Source organism: Ornithodoros turicata, chromosome 8, assembly GCF_037126465.1.
Source record: "Ornithodoros turicata isolate Travis chromosome 8, ASM3712646v1, whole genome shotgun sequence".
NCBI lineage: Eukaryota > Metazoa > Arthropoda > Arachnida > Ixodida > Argasidae > Ornithodoros > Ornithodoros turicata.
This window is the reverse complement of record NC_088208.1, coordinates 39836384-39858095: the sequence shown is the minus strand read 5'-3', so window position 1 is coordinate 39858095 and position 21712 is coordinate 39836384. Positions and strand designations below refer to the sequence as shown.

General features: G+C 45.9%; 2 protein-coding genes and 1 long non-coding RNA gene across 4 annotated transcripts; 2 read left to right on the top strand and 1 right to left on the bottom strand.

Moving 5' to 3' along the window:
* Positions 1 to 161: 161 nt before the first annotated feature.
* Positions 162 to 790, top strand: LOC135367319 (ragulator complex protein LAMTOR4-like). Its single transcript, XM_064600532.1, has 3 exons — positions 162 to 352; positions 440 to 560; positions 620 to 790. The coding sequence occupies exons 1-3, from the start codon at positions 278 to 280 to the stop codon at positions 715 to 717; spliced, it is 294 nt and encodes a 97-aa protein (XP_064456602.1). The 5' UTR covers positions 162 to 277; the 3' UTR covers positions 718 to 790.
* Positions 791 to 1305: 515 nt separating this feature from the next.
* Positions 1306 to 10754, bottom strand: LOC135367317 (arf-GAP domain and FG repeat-containing protein 1-like). Of its 2 annotated transcripts, XM_064600527.1 has the most exons (9): positions 10566 to 10754; positions 8905 to 8998; positions 6061 to 6339; positions 5050 to 5203; positions 4563 to 4634; positions 4144 to 4479; positions 3156 to 3409; positions 2774 to 2983; positions 1306 to 2678 (listed from the first exon to the last, which is right to left on the bottom strand). In XM_064600527.1, exons 1-9 carry the CDS (start codon positions 10727 to 10729, stop codon positions 2634 to 2636), a joined length of 1608 nt encoding a protein of 535 aa, XP_064456597.1. In that variant the 5' UTR covers positions 10730 to 10754; the 3' UTR covers positions 1306 to 2633. The 2 variants fall into 2 exon arrangements, with proteins under 2 accessions (XP_064456597.1, XP_064456598.1); XM_064600528.1 differs by lacking the exons at positions 8905 to 8998; positions 10566 to 10754 and adding an exon at positions 7469 to 7552.
* On the top strand, positions 10255 to 18527 carry LOC135367320 (uncharacterized). Its single transcript, XR_010414424.1, has 3 exons — positions 10255 to 10525; positions 10723 to 10850; positions 17361 to 18527. It is a non-coding gene; the product is annotated as an uncharacterized LOC135367320 (long non-coding RNA).
* The last annotated feature ends 3185 nt before the right edge of the window (positions 18528 to 21712 follow it).

Sequence of the window (21712 nt, the reverse complement as noted above, 5' to 3'; positions counted from 1 at the left end):
AGACGCTACCACACGACCACATTGTCATGACAGAAACACAGAAACAGAAGATAACTAATCGACTGAAATTCATAATAAAAACTGGTTTAAAGTAGTAAGTGCTAATGAAAAATTACAAAAAGTATCAGAAGGCAGCAGATTATTGTCACGTGGTTATGTGTGGTCACGTCACGTGCTGATGTTTTGTACTGCATGACAGAACTAGAGTGAACAGTGTGATATTTGTGGCGTTACTCAACAGCACTGACATTTAAATTTGTCACTCACTACGGCGAGTATGTACTCGTGGATGGAAAAGATACCCGACCAAATAGGATTTCTTGTTTTGAACTCCGACGGGGGCGTTGTCAATGTAAGCTTACCTCATAATGTGCACTGAACTGTGTAACATGCCTTTCTTTCGTCAAGAAATCTGTCAGAGAAACACTGTTATTTTCAGTCAGGAGGCGAACTTGAAAACGAAGAACGTGTAGCTGAAATCATCCACAAAATGGTGTACGGAATCGACATGAAAGACCTTCTCCCCAGCGACAGGAAGGATAACTTTCGCAGGATGTCTAGTGAGTAAGCTCTTGCTCGAACGTTTCGAGATATAATTCCTTTCTGTTCATCATTTCAGTTCATTTTGGGAACTACTATTACGCTGTGACACTATCAAACCAGAAGATCTTCGTCTCCAAGCGAAAATACAATCCATTGGAACCTGCTATTGCTTGAGCGTGCTCAAAGTTTCCAGTTCTTGTATGATAGCTTTGTCTGTGTAATGAAAATACCCTTACGTTTTTTTTTACTTGGTGAATATGTCTTTCCCAGGCATTACAACAGAGGGCGTACAGGTTTTTTTGGGCACTTGTTCCTTCAGAAAACCAGTCCTCGAGACCCGAGGGGTCGAAAAATTATTAAAAATAATGCTGACGAAGCAATTTGAGTACAGGCGTTGAGTGCCACTGTTACAGTACACGTACAGGCACTTGCACAGCTGGTGTGCAAATGACATGGTAGCTATAACCCTCTAGCTGGCACTCTATACACATTTGCTGTTCACATTTCAGATAATTTAACTATTACATGAAAGATTTGTGTGCAGATCTTACCACGTACATGTCAAGATGATATATAGAATGTTTATTTTCGTCTCCTTCCAGATTTAAGAAAGATTTAATCGAAAACTCAGAATGCCAACTACGTACGGGGTGACCGAGCTTGTCATGCCAGACATTCTTGTAGTAAACTTTTTACAGCGTATAGCAAGCAATACACAGTGTACTCAATATAAACCTGTATTTACTGATGGCAAAGAAAAAGTGCAAATAGAGCAGTTTAATGTATATCTCTACATAGTATCTTTTTAAGACCAATTCAGTATGTACACACACAACGTATGCAAACAGAGCCATAGAGGAAAAATACACGTTATCACCATAGCATCTGTACTTTCTGAAAGTTCAGTACTTCAAGGGTTCCCCTCAAACTAGTAGGGCAGGTTAGCGCTACTGTCTTACCAGCGAGCAATAAAATCCAACCAGTCTCCTTCACGTAATGCCCTCACTCTAAAAATTTGGAGACACCGTTGATGCGGTACGGTGTAAAAGAAACCTGTCTGGAACGACCTCGTAGAGCCGACGAGCGACTTTTCCGCGCTATCACAACCGGTAGATCGAGGCAAGTTTATCAACGCATCTAAAAGAGGAACAAAGTAAAGAGAGTGCAAACACAATAGTATATACCAAATCTCTATAGAAGAACAGGCATTGGCAGACTGGCCACGTGTAAAAAGGAAAAAAAAAGCATGAAAATATAGAGTATGTTGTTACCAGTTTTCAACGGGATGCCTTTGCGTTAGCGCTGCATGTTGAGACTGTGTCGGGCAAGAGACTGGTACTAAGCTGTTAATTAGCAATTAAGGTGTTGCAACGTCTGCAAGCACTTCGTTGCATGCCTCTATTCACGAATGTTAAGTACCAAGTTTGGCTAAAGTTACAGGGCCGTGCGCTGGCTGCCCTTAGCAGGAACGACCCTATCAAGGTCATTGCAAATTCAAGACTAATTATGAGCATACCCCCCCCCCCCCCCCCCGACTCCCGATGCCTGCAGCATCACGAATTGTCACAAAATGCTGCGCAGTAAATCATACAATGACGCCGCTAGTCTGCACGAAAGTCTTGGAAGGTGCAACGTGGAATTTGGAAAACCCGACACAATCTAAACGTGCACCGCCCACACGAAGGCCCCCGCAGAAGGATGTACTTGAAATGCGTTTCACGCCTTCCATTGCCTTGCGCTGGGTGTTTGACTTTATGGAGGAATGCTACATTGTTTCTCGTTCACATAATACACGATTCTCTTCAGTCCAGTCCGAGCTCTCAACCGCACCCCTTTCTCGCAGAAAAAAAAAAAAAAAAAATTATAAGACAAACAAAAATAAAGGACTAGAAAAGACGCTGCACCCCTGTGTCACAGTACCCCCCTGGAAGCGAGGAGGACTACCCTCGTCCCGACAATGCGCCTACAAAGATGGAGCAGGTGAAAAGCGTTTTTTTTGTTTCTGCATCGTGCTTCCCCCTGGCGGTCGCAGCGAGAAATGCCAGGGGGCGGGCACATCACCCCCCTTCTGTTTCTGTTGAGGCCCGTTATCAGAGGAATGGGTTACTCGAGTTCGTCCTTGGCATCTGGGCATTCTGCAAGAAGAAGAAAACATCTGCTGTTAGAACAGTCAGAAATTCTTACTTTAAAAAAAAAAAAAAGAAAGAAAGAAAAGAACAGTACTACTCACAAGGAACGGATTGGCGGGCGAGGTGACTGCTTGCTGTAGGTGCCAGCCACCAAACTGTTGCGCAGCCTTGCCGGGGGGTGGTAAGGTCTGCGATGCTCCCCACGGAGAACCCTGGTTTCCCCATCCACCGTAGCCGTCCTTTGGCATCACTGACGGCACAACACCATTCGGAGGACTTGTCACATTGTTCATTTGGGGAGTCACAAATGCCTGAAAAAGGAAAGAAAAAGGTTTAAAAAAAAAACACTCCTAAAGAACACACAAGAACGGTAGACTCCTGCTCAAAAGCACAACAGAATAAAATAAATAAACAAGAAGAAGCCAAATGCCCAAACATGAAAAAGAACGCCGCTGAACGCCCAAATGTGCAGAAAGAACATACCTGCTGCTGAACATGGAGGTTAGGAGCAGCACCAAAAACTCCGCCTTGTGGGGGAGGAGGAGTAGCACCATCCATGCCTCCTCCAAAGGGACCTCCCATGTTAGAGGGCACTGCTGAAGGAGGAGGAGGAGCACCCATTGCTTCAAAGGGGTTGGAAAATACTGCAGGGGCAGCAGCTGGTTGTGACGGCACGCCGCTCATGCCCCAGGGCATCGTGGTTGTTGCAGACGCAAAAGGGTTCGAAGGAGGCACACCTGCACGGGGACCAGCAGAACGTTTTGTACGTAGGATTGCATCACAGTGTTGTCACTGCGATGACAACTTTTCTCGTTCGAAACAGTCGTCCTCATAGTATCTCAACCCCCTTTAACGGGATGACGGTTTCAAACCCAATATAAATACCGTTCTATTCTCCATCACTGATTTTTCGTGCAGTCTGAATTGTCTCGCCACAATGGGCCCCAGTCATTAAATAAAGGAAACTAAATTAATAATAGCTGCATAGCTTTCCACGAGCTGTGCTGTTGTAAGCACCACCAGTCGCCCTGAATATTCGCAACAAACATTTGAGTTCCTTTTGGGCTGTCTAGAGCCGACGACCTTCAAAACATAGGAAGCACCTATGGTGTATACCACTCATCCTCATTTTAAAAGGCAGTGAAGAAGCATGACACTGGACCTAAGCAAAGACTACAAACGCATGTTATGCTGAGCTTGGAGGAAACCTTGAAGTATGACATCTATCACACTCAGAGCGACGCAACATTTTCCACGATTTTGTGAGAGCGTCCCGCCTTCGACATCCGTGGTCTGCTACTACGGTAGATTACTTCAAATGTCTCGGAAGTGACCTGTATGAAAGCTTTCACAGCTGTGTTCCCGTAACAATCGCGGATGAGATTTCACTCTGGGTTCAGAACGGACTGGGACTGTACTGGCCCGTTCGTGGCATCGAGGGCTGACCATCACGCTGACAAGCAACACTTACCTCCAAAGACTGGGCCTACTGTTGGAACGGCAGGGCCGTAAGACACAGGAGGGGGTTGAGGCGGAGTCTGCGGAGACGTCATGGCCGCTTCTTGGTGGAACAGGTTGTCTAGGTCCGCTAGCGCTGCGTACCGGTCCGCAGGCGGGACTTTGATTTGTGTCGCACCACTCGTGGGTTCCCCTGCCGCGGGCGTTGTCGTGGCAACAGGCGCAGAAACTGGGCCGGGTGGCCTCGTCAGCGGAGGAAAGCTGGCCACGAACCCACTGTCTCCCGCAGTGTTGTTGCAGCCATTGCAGACATTGTTGTTACTTGGTGCGACCGACTGCTCCGATGTTGCTGGGGGCACAAGAAGCGTCCGCAGTTGATTACCAAAGATGCGGACATCCGGGGAATTACCCCTGAATATGTAATATCCTTACCCGTTCTATTGAATGCGCTCTCGAAGTTTGCAAAGTTTCCGTTGGCAGAGAAAGGGGCCACCTTGGCAGGAACTGCACCAGATGATGAAGGGCAGGACAATACCAGATGGAGAAGGGCAGGACAATACCAGATGGTGAAGGGCAGGACAATACCAGATGGTGAAGGGTAGAACAATAAACTTCATTTACGCCTCTTAGGAAGCGACTTGAATTGCACGCGTTTATTGTAGAGTTACAGTTGTACGAGTGAAGTTTATAATGAAGTTACGTTTACTGTGAAGTTCATGAAGTATGAGTGCACGTTCACTACGAAGCTGCTGAAGAGTAACGTAAGCATCAAAGCAGGTCCATCAAATAACGTGTCCTGGAGTAGCCAGTCCCGAGTGTCTTTGGGACTAAACAGCTCCACTTTTTTTTCTTTCTTTCTCCAATCAATCAATCCATCCCTAAGGGACCTACTACGCAACAGAGATTCAACAGGACCCACCTGTAGGGGTAGATCCTACAGAATTCGAACTGAACGGATCGTTTCCAAATGCACTGAAGATATCTACGTTGGATTTGAACGTCGTCTGATTTGTCGGCATCGTTGCGGCAGAAGAAATGGGAGTTGGCCATGTTGCAGAACTTGGAGTGGAAGGCTGATGATGGATTGAGGCAGACATTCACATGAGCATTTGTAGTGTGAACTTTCAGCAAACGTCATTAATGTCAGCAAGATTTCTGGACTGGCATACGAGGTGTTCGTAATAAAAACCTGAGACTACCAACATGCTGCACTTCTGGAGTACATATAATGAAAACCTGAGACTAGCAAATAGTGTCATACAAGGCGTGCCACCAAACGAAGTCCTTAAAATTTGCAGACTTGACACTGATGGCCTCTGAAATTACGGTATCGCAGAGTGGCCAAGGGGTTGTTACGAGATAGTTATGAGATAGAAGCTGTTGTAGGGATGTGGCATATCTCAAGCTGGTCATTTTCAATGGCAGGAAAAATGTATGAATGCTCTAAACAATTGTAGCAACGATACCTTTGAAAATCTCGTGTGGAGGCACCCAACCCTGCAACTGGTTCCATATCAATACTTCAAATCTAACTATGCGGTAATGAAAATGCTATGTACCTTCCGTACACGTGCCTCAATGAGACAATAATCACCATAAATACCAATAATTCGTAGCTTTACGTCACAAGACAAGATGAGCGCCGCCACAGTGGTGAGCCTGTGGATTAATTTTGCCCACCTGGGAGCTCTTTAACATGCACTGAAATCTCAACACACTGTATTTAACGCCCCCTGCAGAAAACAGCGGGTTAAAGCAACGGGCGGGCCGCAATACTCAAATAGATCTGTGCATTTTTCGGATACGTTTGTCCACAAGCTTTAAAAATATGGACAAGAACCACGGATCTGCGGTACGTGGGACGTCCCATATCAATAATGGGCAGCGTAATGGGCAGCGCTCCCATTGTGCATCTTTCCCAGAACCTCACCTGTGACCTGTGAACGACTAGGGGCAAGCTATTCTTGCCCAGGAGGCTAGTGAGTGGCTTGGTGTCGGCGGGTACCCCTGTAGGGGTACCCGGCTGGACAGGTGTCTGTGCTGTGCTCTGCTCTTGCTGCATCTTGTGGAGCGCCACCTCGGGGTCAACGTACCACCGCTTGCGCTCGTACTTCTGTATCATGAGATCTCGAGTGCGCTGTTCGTCCCGAGAGTCCGGCTCCATGGGGCAGCGTGAGTCGTACAGGCCCAGCCACACGTACTTACAATACTGCACAAGAAAAACAAGGTACATATTGTCAAAGGTTGCATGCTTTAACCAGCAACACATGTGTGAAAAAAAAAAAAAAAGTGTGTTTGATGTGTTGTTCTTTCACAAGTTTCTTTACAAGTTGTGGTGGCATTTTCCAATTCCAAGATATACAAAGACCGCTGTCACTGGACATAAGATACATTTAGATTTTCTAATTAGTAGTGGAGCTGGGGTATGATTTCTCTCCTCTGACAAGCAACTGTCGTCTGCAAACATTTTATCTTTGTTAGTACTACAGTTAATACCCGTGACACACGGGCAGCCTGAAGGCCTTTCCAGAGAAGGACATCCTTCCGAACGGCGTTTGCATCCCATGACACACGATAAAGGAGATACTCCCTTTCGCAAGCGAGCCTTTGCGGAAGACGAGATTGCTTATCTCCCTGGCGAGCAAAAAAGCTTTGCATTGTACGTTGATACAGCCGACGATTATTAGACCATGGCAATTTAAAATAAGAATGCGAGACTTGAAGATTTTAATTATGTAACAGACGAAGTTAGAAATACAGCTAATTTAGTAATGGCATTTATAGCGAACTCACAAAGGTTTGTGAGTCAGATGGAGCTACTGAGTGAAAGGGAATGTCGTGTGCCACCAGCTAGACTCCCTTTCAGCAAGGTGTCCTTTAAAGAAGTAAAGGATAACACAGGAGATAATGAAGGAGTTAACATAGCTATCTCCTTCCTTGCTGGCTATGGGCTTTCCAGACATGCTGCCCACACCAATACCTTGATCATGTACAAGAGCTTTTTAAGCATAATGTTGAACTTTAAAACGCCTTTTCTAGGGTGGTATTCTGGGAGCATGAAGGAATCAACAAACTAAACTAACTGGGCTTTTTGGGGGTGGCCTTCTGAAAGCGCAGAGGAACCAACGACCAAAAATTTAAGTGTTTCTCTTGCATGCAATCCCAAAGCAATGTACAATTCCTAAAATCAGAAACACATGATTTTCACTTTTATCCCGAGACTGACTCCAGATTTCTCCATCTTAACCAGCACTCAGAATCTGTTTTGAGATTAACAACTGCAGTAGGATACCTGCAAACAAATTGCCATAGGCGACTATGGAACCAAGCGTACTTACGTCTAACGTCGAAACCACCTCAATAAGGACGGATTATCGTCCGTGGGCCTACTGCTTGTGTCAGGCAGAAATCTGAATGTACTTTACATGAAAGGCTTCACACACTCCCACCATACTCCGATAATAATGACAATGAATATTGATAAGGCTCCATACGGTACGCAGCCTGATAGGAGCCACTAAGCGTTGATACAAGGTGCATTCTAACCAGGAGTCACGTGCTTATCTAGCATGGACTTTGTAAGCCTACGTAAGCATGGCTTACATGCATATCTTACAAGTGAAAGTCTTTGTTTTTCGCAATGAATGGCAACAATAGCCTTGACAAATATTTTTGCGTGAATGCAATGCAGACTGCTTCTCCACTGTGGGACATTGAACAGATGTTTGTCAACCGAGAACAACAACTTTATTTAGATGGGAGTTACGGGGAGTCCGATGAGAAGTGTGTGTTATCATTGCATGAATATAGTAATCAAATTATGGATAGAAAACAAAAAAACAATGTTTGTCATTTAAAGTGCCACATGTACCTGCATCTCTTTTAGCGTTGTGCATTATGTGGTGTTTTCTGTGCTTTTTTAAATGATCTTCGTTGCTATGTGTAAAATATCTTCCTGTCCAGCTGCATATGGCATTCTAGAGGAGCTACACAGCTGGTAATAGGGCATAAGTGCAGCCTAGCTGGTGGGTAAACTCCACACTATAAAAAGCCTGAGCACACAAAAGCTGCAACATAACACAGACGACTCAAACTAGCAAACCTTTTTGTGCGCCCACGTTCAGACTTTTTATAGTACGGAGTTTCATAACTCTTTCAAGCAGTCACTTTAAGAGTGCAATTACCTGACAACTTGAGATTGAAAGCAGGAAAAATGGAAAGCATTAATGTGACTGTAACACTTGGGGAAATTTTGAAACAGAACTGCCTCACAAAAGGTGCTACTGCTAGGTACAGATATGATACTAACTGTACCAGATATTACTACTAATTTGCTACATATCCCTACTTTCATGACATGTAACTAAAGTTGTAAACTAAAAAAAAATAAATTTAATAAACAGAACAAAGCAAAGCTTGATTCATCCTTGCTATAAAGAACCAGCAACCTACCAAATTTAATTAAAATCTCAAATGACTTTCAACTTCTTGTTGTGCAAATGCTGGATGGGATTCCAACATTTATGTGCTGCTCCGTACAAGCACGGGTGACTCATTTCATATTATGCAACTTCATAGTAACATGGCACAAACAGGATGTGTAGACAGATTTCTATGAATCCAGCCCTGCGCAGAAACAATTCCATAACGATGTTCTGGGCATCCCAAAATAAAGTACCGCATTTCTCCTGCACTCTGAAAAATATAGCTCTCGACACTCTAAAGATCTCAACCTTGGGTGCAGCTAATGTGCATTAAAATCTCCCACACTCACCTCATTTCCTTTACTCTTAATCTGTTCTATTTCTTCCGGTGTAAACGTTGTCATGGTGATTGATTTTACTCGATGAGGAGGATTCAGGCCACGCCTACAAAATCAATGAGAGATTATTTACCGATAAGTTCAATACAGCAGGGATAATAAAGATGGTGACATCTAGGTGTCTACAAGATTCATGAGGTAACCACACACTCAAATTATGTGACACACAATGCTAGCGATCTGATTTCTGTGGCAATTTGTGTCTCCCGTGTTCGTAACCGAGGCTGAGAGTTGAACCGAAAACGTTTATCGGTTCGGGTTTAGGTTCGACGATAAGGGTCCAGAGCCGGTGCAGCTCCAGAAGGCAACTACTATACTGGTTCGGACCGTTTTTTATTTTTTTTCAAACAGTTAGGTTCACGAACCAGTTCAGGGGCCACGGGTCTGAATGAAGCACAACGGGTAGGTTACGGCACACTTCTGTTTGTGTGGTACGGTGCTTGAAGTGGACAGGAAGGCATTAAGGCAAGATTTTGGAAGATTTTGCGCGATATGAAAGACAACATTAGTAGTGGTTACAACAGGAGTATAACCACAAATTACCGGTTCGGGTTGACTGCCCCAGCACGTAGCTCATTAACTAACACACTGACTAACCCGTCGGTTTGTTTGCAGAATCTCTGCAGGAAATAACAGTCAACCAATCCTCTGACTCTACCAGTCAGTAGACGATAACACACGTTAAATAGCGAACAACGCTTCATGGTAGTTTGATTGTCTGTAGAATGAAGACAGAGCACAGGGAAGAGAAAGTTAATAACGGTTGCCTCAGGAACGCATGCTGGCAATCACAATGTTTGTCCCGTGCAAGCCCCTTCAGGACTCCTTATTGATGCCGTTAAAATGGAAGTTTTTCATCATTGGTTATTTGTATGTCACTTCAGCTTTATTGTTGCTCTAGCTGCCTAATCATGCAGCATTATTGCATCGTGTCGTACAAAGACTTATTTCCAACCGTGAAAAGCCGTGCAAGCGTGGCGATGTTCGCAATCTAACATGTGTACGGGCACTGATAAAACGTGCCTTCACAATATTATCGAGTGAGAGCCTATCGGAACCATTCCTTCATTCATTAATAGAGGTCAGCTGCCACATCGCAAACAATGCCGGTACCTATCGGGTGTGAGAGCCCCATATCTACGATTCCACGTGCTATGTTCGTAACGCAGGTAATTTCCTCAAGGCCGCGTTAGAAAATGTCACGCTGCGTAACCGGGGCTTCGTGATTATCAATATCGAGGGTGAGTCCCGGACCTGTTACAATGGCCAAACATTCTAGACAGGGATGGCATGAGGAGGAAACGTTCCAGCACTGTTGTCAGCATCTCCTTTTCAGTCAAGAAGTCAATTACAGTCACACACAACGTTTTCAGAAGCGTGCAGAGCTAGGCAATGCACACGGACGAGTCAATCAGCAAAAGGACGTGCCGGGCGCTTCAAAGTATACGTGCTGTTACGAAGCGTGACATCCTATACTCCCGTTTCTGTTTGTCGCAATGTTACTCGTATTACTGACATCATCGAGTAACAGTGTGAGCTCCAGTCGGGGTACAAACACTACGGCGCTTCGCAGGTATAACCCTAACTACGCATACTGTGCGAGCTGTACTTACAGTATTCCACTGCACGAAGTACACACAAACGATCCAATTGTCATATTCACATACGTTGGCCCCCTCTGATGGCAATCGAAACACTGCTTATTTGCTGGCAAAGCAGCAAGCTCACGTAGCGTTTTTAGATTTTTCTCCTCCTGTGTTCTCTTTCTAGCGGCCATTTTGAACTGCAAGGCGGAAGTGGCTGCTGACGATGCCAGTCCTTTATCGGATGCGGAAAGTCGTCGTCTGCTTCCGGAACGCACGCCCCCAGATTACGAAACTGGAATTGCTATCCACCAAGTAAGCAGCCTCTTCGACAGTGAATGAGTCATGAAACAGCTAACTGGAAAACTGGAAGGTCAAGGCGAGAGTGAACTTGAGAGTTTATGCAATGATTCTTTCGCGCTTTCGATTCATACTGAAAGCGCTGAGTGCCCGCAGAGAGCCGTGGCGTATTAAGCAGACGACGAGCAGGAGGTATCGATATAATTTCTCTGCTTGTTTAGCAGTTTAGATTTTCTTCAGGTGCGGATGAAGGATCTTTCTGAGAGTGGAGGTCCGATCTTGGACAGCTTGCCACATACACATTCTGACCCCTTGCCCCCTAGGTCTGCTCTTTTTGCATGTTTCGTGATGCGGCAACAAAAATATATAATGTTGTCATGTTTAAAGTCAAACGATCGCAAAATCTTTGCGCACATGGCGCACAAATTGTTATAAAATAATAAGACGTTCGTATTGCTAGAAATATGTGTAACTGGATTCAGAAATTAACCTTTGAACTTCAACTGAGCTTTTTTTCCCATTTGTGGGAACACCGCACGCAAAGAAAAAATAAACATAAATAAATAAGAATAAAGAAATATTATGTGCCACGAATTGCAAATAATCAGCACAAGCAGGATAAATAAAAATCGTAAATAATAAATTTACGATTTATATCACTTACTTGATACGTCTTTTTCTTTTGCATGACTATATTCTTCGTGTGTCTGCTACACACTCGAAAATTTATTTAGGATGTTCTGAGTGATAACGTCGCAGCATACGCGCTACGTTTCGTGACGGCAATAATTTCATCAGAAGTCGAATAGGATGCACACTGCTACGATATGCGAATTACATTGTGTTTTCATTTCTTTAATTTTAACAAAAGCCACTGGGAACACCAGCACACGTGCATTTGGCCAATGGCTGGGGTATTATTTCTTGGGGACATTTTTGAAGATACGAGTATGCTAATCTTTTTTTTTTCTGTAAATTTATTGACGGCTAGAAGCATCACCTGTATCTTACTTCCACTTCTTCTTCTTGTACTGCCAGTAGCGGTCAAGCTTTGACCCCAATGGGTGGCTAAGGAAATCAGTCTTGATGGGTAGAAGAAAAGTAAGTGCACACCTTAGTCTTGGATGAACACAGCCAGACTCTGCTCAAGTAAGACTCGCTGCTGCACGCTCCGTCTGTGTCTACAGTTTCCATGAGCGCTTTGATAACTGTTCAGCTGCTGGTCGTCTTGCCATTTCACCGTCCGCATCGTGCCCACGTCCAGACTGAACAAGGGGAAGAAAAATGGCGTCAATTTTATTGGCGTACTACACTATTTTCTTATCGTTAGCAGCATCGCTTATAACATACGCTTATCCTTTCCTCTTTCTGATATACACGGCACCGAGAAAAAGCTCCAAGTGGACTTCTGGCGTCCTAGACTCAACCATCAGTGCTGTCGCTGGTGCTGGCCTCGCAAACTGGTTTCTCCGTATGCTACCCTTCTGCAAGATGCTGAACGCAAATACAGGTCTCGGATTTCCCCTGGACTGTGCACTCATGGCAGTAGGCGTCTTCAGTATCTACATTGTAGAGACACTGTTCTTCAAGCAACCGCGTGTACGGTTTTCTCTTGATATCGATGAAAGTTCCGGCCTCGAAGAACGTTTTGTTCTGTGGAAAAGGAAGTACACATACACCGTACGCCCTTTACCGAGCGCGACCCTAGCAAGAGCAGTGGTCCTTGTCACTATCTACGCAGCAACTGAAGGCTTCCACTTGGGTACCATAATCAGCTCCAGAGAAGGGAGGCTGTACTCTTCAATTCTTCTCCACCAGTTGCTACTCCTAACCTTTATAAGTGTTTCTGCTCTGAGAACGCCATACAGCGCCCTGAAAGTTGTCAAGACTGGGCTGTTACTAGCATCCCCTTTGCCGCTTGGGATAATGTCCGGAGCAGTTGTCGGTGAAGAAAACCGAAGCCTATGTCTTGTGGCCACACTCATGACGGTAGCGTCACTGTGTTCGGGCGCCTTCGTGCTTGTGCTGTTTAGATACTTTGTTCTAACCGAAGTGGCAGGGAAAGATATGACGTCTCGTAGCGTAAGCTTTGCCTTTGGATTTTTCACGTGCGCGCTTTTGACCTTCGTCACAAGTTAGGTGTGAGGATGGTAGGACGAGGTATAGGGGCGTTACGAATATGAAAGAGGAAATTGCTAAGTGTAACGCAATGATTGTGTATTACACAGGAAACCACGTTTCCTTGGTGACAGGCTGTTCTCGTTTAGTCAGGGTGAGGATCTGGATGGTGGTGCATGAAGAAGACTGCTTCTGGAACGTCCTAACACGCCCCGTATTAGCCAGGAAGGGTCGAACACCGAGCAAAGAGGTTAAGATAAGAACGCATGCTACACTGTGGTTCCTAGAAAAGTTTCTTGAATTCAAGTGTTGCCTGAGAAGGGATGAGTCCTTTGCCGTCTGGGCGTTTGAAGCAAGCACCGAATCAAACGCCTCCAGTATATCTGTGGCATGTTGAAGAACGCAGAACTATGTTTTGTGTGGCACTGTGCTAGAGCTGTTACTTCAGTAGACCTTTTGTATTGCCAACATTGTATTGTCAGTAGACCTTGCGCAGAACGTAGAGGAAAGTGGTGCCTGTCCTGTCGCGACTGGGAGTGCATCACCCTGAAGCCGCAATATAATAGCCGCAGAACAGAACTTCTTCTTTCTCGTATTTTCCGGACTTGATCAACCAGGGGAGATCGGCTACATCACAATTTGACAAAACGTTTTTGTTTCCATTGTCATGCGGAGGATTGCAGAACCTTCAGTCACTGGTCGCAAGCCTCATACACGCGCGCCGTAGGTAGACATATAGAAGACTTCCTCCATCGGCATTCGGGGTGTTGCAAATCTCGCACTATCATTTTCTCAATCATCTGCTACGTATCATCTACTACGCGTTTTTCATAGTCTGCAAATTCTCGCTAAACTCTGCAAAGACTCTGCCAAATTCTCACGCGCTACGCTCATTGCAGCCACTTTACTTCGCAGGTTGGACGCCCGACGCCGCCAATCTTTTCTGAGCTATGCGCCACTTTTTCGTTTTTTGTTCGAGGAAGAAACTCTGCAGCACGTGAAACAGCTGGACGAAGAAGAACGAGGGCGGTTTGAAATAGCGTCGAGAGCCGCCGCCTTTCTGACCATCTGCGGCCGCTTCTGAAACATCTTGTACCTCCCGCTTCCTCCCTCCCCTCTGCTATGGCTTCCTTCTACTAACATGTCACCGTGGGTCTCATGAGCCTCTAGAGATTAGTCCGCACCAAACCCTGGCCAATCGCCCTGTGTGGCTGGCGGCCACTGTTCCTAGTGGTGGAAGAAGAAGAAGAAGAACGAGGGATTCTTCGGTGGTCCCGGCCACTGAGACGGAACGAAAAACTTGGGGCTGGAAAATGTTATGTACAGAGGTACACCCTTCAACGCTGGGCATCTGGGCCACTGTTTCCTCCTGCCTGATCTTCGTGTCCTTTTGGGCACCGTACCAAGTAAGAAAGTACTTATCCGCAAAACGGGCACAAGGATCCTTCTTGGTGGATGACTGTGTGGACCGAATAATCAACATCGCTGTTGGAGCAGCGTTGGCTCACTGTGTGACTCACGTGATACCCTTTACACAAAACGTGAGCGACGGTCTGAGACACTACCTGAACGTGGACAAGATGGTTCTGGCAACGGGGATCCTCTGCACTGTCGTCGTCGACATTTTGCTACTCCTCTCTTTCCCGTCGCACACCGTTCCCTACCTGAACTGGCGTCGAGGAAAGACAGAACCCAAGGACGAAGTGCAACGTATTCTGCTGAGGCGCACCGTCGACAGGGACGCCACCCTGCGGGTTTCTCACCTTTCGTACGTCCAGGTGGTGGTCTTGGCGAGCGTCGTCGTATTCCTGGAGAACTTTTTCGCCCATAATTATTTAACGAAGAGTAAACGACCCTGCGGCTTCGCCTTGGTGCATCAGATGGTGTTGGCAACTACTTTAGGCATTCTTCCATTGAGAACTCCCTCTTTAAAATTCAATAGGAAACTTTCTTCGTTACTGCCTTTAAGTATGTTTCTGGGCACGGTCGTTGGTGTTTTGCTGAGTTGCCAGGATGAAGCTCTGTTTAATCTTCTTGCCGCTTCAGCCTGGCTGTCGTGTGGAGCGTTTCTTTGTGTTCTGTGGGGTCACTTCTTGTTGCCGATGCTCTCCACTAGTTCTGGGGTGTACGACGCGTGCTGCGGATTAGGGCTGTACGTGGGCTTCATGTTGCAGGTTCACCTTGCATGCACGATTGTAAATGGGGACGGTTAGATGGCGCATTAGCTGTTGTACTATACATGCTATTACGCGGTATCCAACGTTACCGATTACATTTTTATCCCATCGTTGTCCGGAGCCGATACTTTGTGTCTTGTTTCGAATGCCTCGTTTTGCTTTTACGCAACACAATTATTTGGGAGCATACTGTGCGCATCGGCGCAGAGCTTTTTGGACTGCGGGAGTCCTTTGCTCCTGGACTGTGGACGGCCACAGTTATGGAATAAGCATAAGGACACAGGTAACTTGTTACTGTAACTAAGTTCCTTTTTTCGGTAACTTATAACTTGACTCAGTATTTTTGCGCCGTGGTAACTTTCAGAGGGACTCTTTATTTTTTCAGGCAACTTTGCCAGAGTAACCTAAACTTCCAAACTAAAGTTCCAAGTTACTTTTAATTCGCTTTTCACACACGTCAACATATTTTCTTTCTTTCACTTCAGTTCTTCATGGCATTTTATGCCATAAAGCGTGATATTCAATCAATTACACTATTTTATTCAAGAAGTACCATTGCTATTCGCTGCCATTGAAATGAAGCTGAACCATTGTGCGCCCACGCTCAGTAAGATGCAGAGCGTTCGAACTGTTGAACATAAACGAAAACGATCTAAGCGTGTTGCACTCCTCCGCAGGCAACTCAAGGTCAAACTCAACTGCTCACGCGCGCTGCACCTGTGTCCGAAGTAACTTGGAAGTAACTCGTTCTTTTTTTTTTAAAGTAACTCCGCGAGTTACATTTAAGGATGAAGAACTTCGTTATTAACTTAGTTACATTTTTCACACGATAACAACTTGTAACGAGTTCTTTTTGACGGGTAACTTCTCGATCTATGCATTATGTGGGTACTTGGAACCTACCACTACTTTACTACATTCGGAACCTACAACTGGGTGATTTCACTCCGGATCAGGCAGGGTGATCCGGTCGACCACTCCAATTTTTTTCTTTCGAACATACATTAAAGCCTTGTCCCTAGGAGGCATATGGGCTCTGAAAGTAGTTTAAAATAATTGGTGGTTATTCTTTAATTATCATTCAGTTGTGGGCGTTTCAACCACTGCGCTTCCTACGAAGTTTGACTCCACGTATCTTCATAACTATTGAAGATATTCAGCTGATTCGTATGAATTTTAAGAGATAAAAGGGCTAAAAGGCACAAGGACAACGAGTGAGACGAACAAAGGGCTACTTTATTAAAAAGGCACCGTCTTGTATACATCTACGGGGAAGGGGCGGGGAATGCTCATGCTTATCATGAATGAATCTTATCATGCTCAACCAACAAGCCCAAATATTTGCTCTTCGTATGAACTGTTCTTTCCTGTAGTACATGCTGAATGTATTATCTTCACCATTGCATTGCAGTGTGCGTTGTAAGTATTCAGGGCACGTCACGAGTAATGCGAAGGGGCTGGCCCTATAAATTATCTATCTCTAGCCAACAAAATAGCTAGATTGGCAACCTGCAGTCACAGTGGTCCTGTGGTAAGTGCTTTTCCCGATAGATGGAGTAGTGTGCATAGTGTGGTCCACAGGGGTGACCACAAACCCGCCATTGTTGTAACTACCCTCAAGCGGGTGCCTTTGGCAAAACTGCCATCTTGTCTTGGTGGCGCGGGTGGCGCGTCATAGAAAACGTCATTTTGAGGTCATGTGACTTTGTTTACATGTCGTTTACATGTCTTACCGACATATTTCCGTCGTCATAACGGCAAGAGATATGAACGTATTTTGCCAGCGTAAACTATGCGGTGCTTCTTCCGCAACATGGTAGCTCGTTAGTTTAACTACATCGCATCGGCTCAGTGAGTCTTAACGCGCGGTCGTCATCACATCTTTGGAAGTCGTCAACAGTACGAGGCCTCAGCCGCAGTATAATAGCCGCAGAACTTCTTCTTTCTCGTACTTTCCGGACTTGATCAACCAGGGGAGATCGGCTAGGGCTTGACACTATATATCACAATCTGACAAAACGTTTTTGTTTCCACTTTCATGCGGAGTATTGTAGAACCTTCAGTCGCTGGTCGCAAGCCTCATACACGCGCCGTAGGTAGATATAGAAGACTTCCTGCTACGTATCATCTACTACGCGTTTTTCATAGTCTGCCAAATTCTCGCTAAACTCTGCTAAGACTCTGCCAAATTCTCATGCGCTACGCTCATTGCAGCCACTTTGCTTTGCAGGTTGGCCGCGCGTCCCCACCAATCCTTTCTGAGCTATGCGCCACTTTTTCGTTTTTTTGTTTGTTTTTGTTTGAAGAAGAAACTCTGCAGCACGTGAAACAGCTGGACGAAGAAGAACGAGGGATTCTTCGGTGGTCCCGGCCACTGAGACGGAACGAAAAACTTGGGGCTGGAAAATGTTATGTACAGAGGTACACCCTTCAACGCTGAGCATCTGGGCCACTGTTTCCTCCTGCCTGATCTTCGTGTCCTTTTGGGCACCGTACCAAGTAAGAAAGTACTTATCCGCAAAACGGGCACAAGGATCCTTCTTGGCGGATGACTGTGTGGACCGAATAATCAACATCGCTGTTGGAGCAGCGTTGGCTCACTGTGTGACTCACGTGATACCCTTTACGCAAAACGTGAGCGACGGCCTGAGACACTACCTGAACGTGGACAAGATGATTCTGGCAACGGGGATCTTCTGTACTGTCGTCGTCGACATTTTGCTACTCCTCTCTTTTCCGTCGCACACCGTTCCCTACCTGAACTGGCGTCGAGGAAAGACAGAACCCAAGGACGAGGTGCAACGTATTCTGCTGAGGCGCACCGTCGACAGGGACGCCACCCTGCGGGTTTCTCACCTTTCGTACGTCCAGGTGGTGGTCTTGGCGAGCGTCGTCGTATTCCTCGAGAACTTTTTCGCCCATAATTATTTAACGAAGAGTAAACGACCCTGCGGCTTCGCCTTGGTGCATCAGATGGTGTTGGCAACTACTTTAGGCATTCTTCCATTGAGAACTCCCTCTTTAAAATTCAATAGGAAACTTTCTTCGTTACTGCCTTTAAGTATGTTTCTGGGCACGGTCGTTGGTGTTTTGCTGAGTTGCCAGGATGAAGCTCTGTTTAATCTTTTTGCCGTTGCAGCCTGGCTGTCGTGTGGAGCGTTTCTTTGTGTTCTGTGGGGTCACTTCTTGTTGCCGATGCTCTCCACTAGTTGTGGTGTGTATGAAGCGTGCTGCGGATTAGGGCTGTACGTGGGCTTCATGTTGCAGGTTCACGTTGCATGCGCGATTGTAAATGGGGACGGTTAGATGGCGCATTAGCTGTTGTACTATACATATGCTATAACGCAGTATCCAACGTTACCGATTACATTTTTATCCCTTCGCTGTCCGGAGCCGATACTTTGTGTCTTGTTTCGAATGCCTCGTTTTGCTTTTACGCAACACTTATTTGGCAGCATACTGTACGCATCGGCGCAGAGCTCTTTTGACTGCGGGAGTCCTTTGCTCCTGGACTGTGGACGGATACAGTTATGGAATAAGCATTATGGACACAGAACTATAATGCAGAGTTTGAGGTAACTCGTTACTGTAACCAAGTTCCTTTTTTTCGGTAACTTAACTCTGTATGTTTGCGCCGTGGTAACTTTCAGAGGAACTCGCTCTTTTTTCAGGGAACTTTGCCAGAGTAACCTAAACTAAGTTCCAAGTTACTTTTAATTCGCTTTTGACACACGTCAACATATTTTCTTTCACTCCGGTTCTTTCATGGCATTTTATGCCATAGAGCGTGATATTCAATCAATATGACATATTTTATTCAAGAAGTGCCATTGCTATTCGCTGCCATTGAAATGAAGCTGAACCATTGTGCGCCCACGCTCAGTAAGATGCAGAGCGTTCGAACTGTTGGACATAAACGAAAACGATCTAGGCGTGTTACAGTCCTCCGCAGGCAACTCAAGGTCAAACTCAACTGCTCACGCGCGCTGCACCTGTGTCCGAAGTAACTTGGAAGTAACTCGTTCTTTTTTTTTAAAGTAACTCCGCGAGTTGCATCTAAGGATGAAGAACTTCGTTATTAACTTCGTTACATTTTTCACACGATAACTTAGAAGAAGAACAGTCTCTGTTCGAAATATCGGCGGCTTCTGTCCTGAGGCAACTCCCTTCCTACATCTCTACCGGTTCGCTGGATTTCTACCCATCTACTAACTTGTAACGAGTTCTTTTTGACGGGTAACTTCTCGATCTATGCATTATGTGGGTACTTGGAACCTACCACTACTTTACTACATTTGGGACCTACCACTGGGTGATTTCACTCCGAATCGGGCAGGGTGATCCGGTCGACCACTCCAATTTTCTTCTTTCGAACATATATTAAAGCCTTGTCCCTAGGAGGCATATTGGCGCTGAAAGTAGTTTAAAATAATTGGTGGTTATTCTTTAATCATCATTCAGTTGTGGGCCTTTCGACCACTGCGCTTCCTACGAAGTTTGACTCCACGTATCTTCATAACTATTTAAGATATTCAGCTGATTTTTTCCCCCACATATTAATGAATATAATATTTCACGTACGAATTTTAAGAGATAAAAGGGCTAAAAGGCACAAGGACAACGAGCGAGATGAACAAGGCGCTACTTTATTAAAAAGGCACCGTCTTCTATACATTTACGGGGAAGGGGCGGGGAATGCTCATGCTTATCATGAATGAATCTTATCATGCTCAACCAACAAGCCGAAATATTTGCTCTTCGTATGAATCGTTCTTTCGTGTAGTACATGATGGATGTTTTATCTTCAGCATTGCATTGCAGTGTGCGTTGTAAGTACTCAGGGCACGCCAGGAGCAGTGCCGGATTTAGGGGAGGGCAGACGAGGCACTTGCCCCGGGGCCCCCACCAGTAAAGGTCTTGTCCAAGGGAAATCTGTTTTGCATGCCTGAAACGCATCCCTGAAACGGAAACTTGGTAAAAATCTGTCCTCCGTCCACGCATATCGACCCCGAATAACACATTGGATGGACATAGAATACATGAGGGAGCCCCCACAGCACAGTGCCCCGGGGCCCCCACCACTGTAAATCCGGCACTGGTCACGAGTAATGCGAAGTTGTTCTGCTTGGTTCCGGGACTATAAGCCGCGCGGCTGGCCCTATAAATTATCTATCTCTAGCCAACAAAATAGCTAGATTGGCAACCTGCAGTCAAATGGTCGTGTGGTAAGTGCTTTTCCCGATAGATGGAGTAGTGTGCATAGTGCGGTCCAGGGGTGACGGGGGTGACACAAACCCGCCATTGTTGTAATTACCCTCAAGCGGGTGCCTTTGGCAAAACTGCCATCTTGTCTTGGTGGCGCGGGTGGCGCCTCATAGAAAACGTCATTTTGAGGTCATGTGACTTTGTTTACATGTCGTTTTGCCGCTTACCGACATATCTCCGTCGTCACAACGCCAAGAGATGAGCGTATTTGGCCAGCGTAAACTATGCGGTGCTTCTTCCGCAACATGGTAGCTCGTTACGAGGCCTTATGTGCAAAACTGCGCGCTTTATACTGCGAGATTATCGGATACAAATAATTACCGTGATCGAAAGACATCCAAAACGTCGCGCAGAAACAACAACCGCATACAAACGGTTTGGCCACCGATACGGTTGCCTTGACGTTTGCTGTGACGTGCGACCAGGACCTGTCCAGGATGCATTGCGTTCGCCCAGCACGCTTTCGTCTACGGAGCAATATGCGGTCGGTGCAGTCCGAAAGAGTGCAGCTTTTGTGTTCGTTTATTAGACTCAAGCAACTCGAGAGCCGAGGGTGTCGACTCTTGGTGGGCGAAAATACAACGACTCAGTCTCATGACGTCAACCCAGTGGCAGCGACTCCCGTTTGAAAATTCGAGTGTTCAACACTAGGGGTGCCCGAGAGTCGACTCCCAGCGACTCTCCATTCTCGATGCGGGTCGCTAGAGTCGATGACTTACGATGACTCTTATGCGTCACGTCTCCGACTCGCGGCCCGCGCGAATTGAATAAACGAACACAACACGCCAGACTGTCTGAAGTGCAGAGATCGATGAAAGATCACGTGCACATATCTAACTTGAGGTCTTCCAACAGCCACACGGGTGCTCGTGTTCGTCACTCGAAACAAAAAAAAAACTTGTTTCTAATTGTCCGCGAATAATATCAAAGATGTCTTACGTTGGAGTGGGTTGACCTTGTGTACTGAGCGTTCAGTTTACCCGTACGAGGGTTTAATTGTCTGGCAATTTACGGTGCAGTATAGCTCTGTGGCCTTTTCACTGCGGTGCTGTAGAAGATATGGAGCTCATTCTTCTCCATTGCCCACACTACCAACCTTTCCGAACCGTACTCTACGGATCCCTTAACGAGCCAGACTCTCGCCCCATCTCTCACACAAAATTGCTCGGTCCCTGGCCACATCTAGCCCACCAACGCTCTGCCCCCAAAGCTCTCTCCACCTTTCTCTATACCATAGGACTTGAATCCTTATTGTGAAGGGGCTCATTATTTCATTCCCCACATCAACACCAGCAATGGGGTAGAGTATCGCCCCTG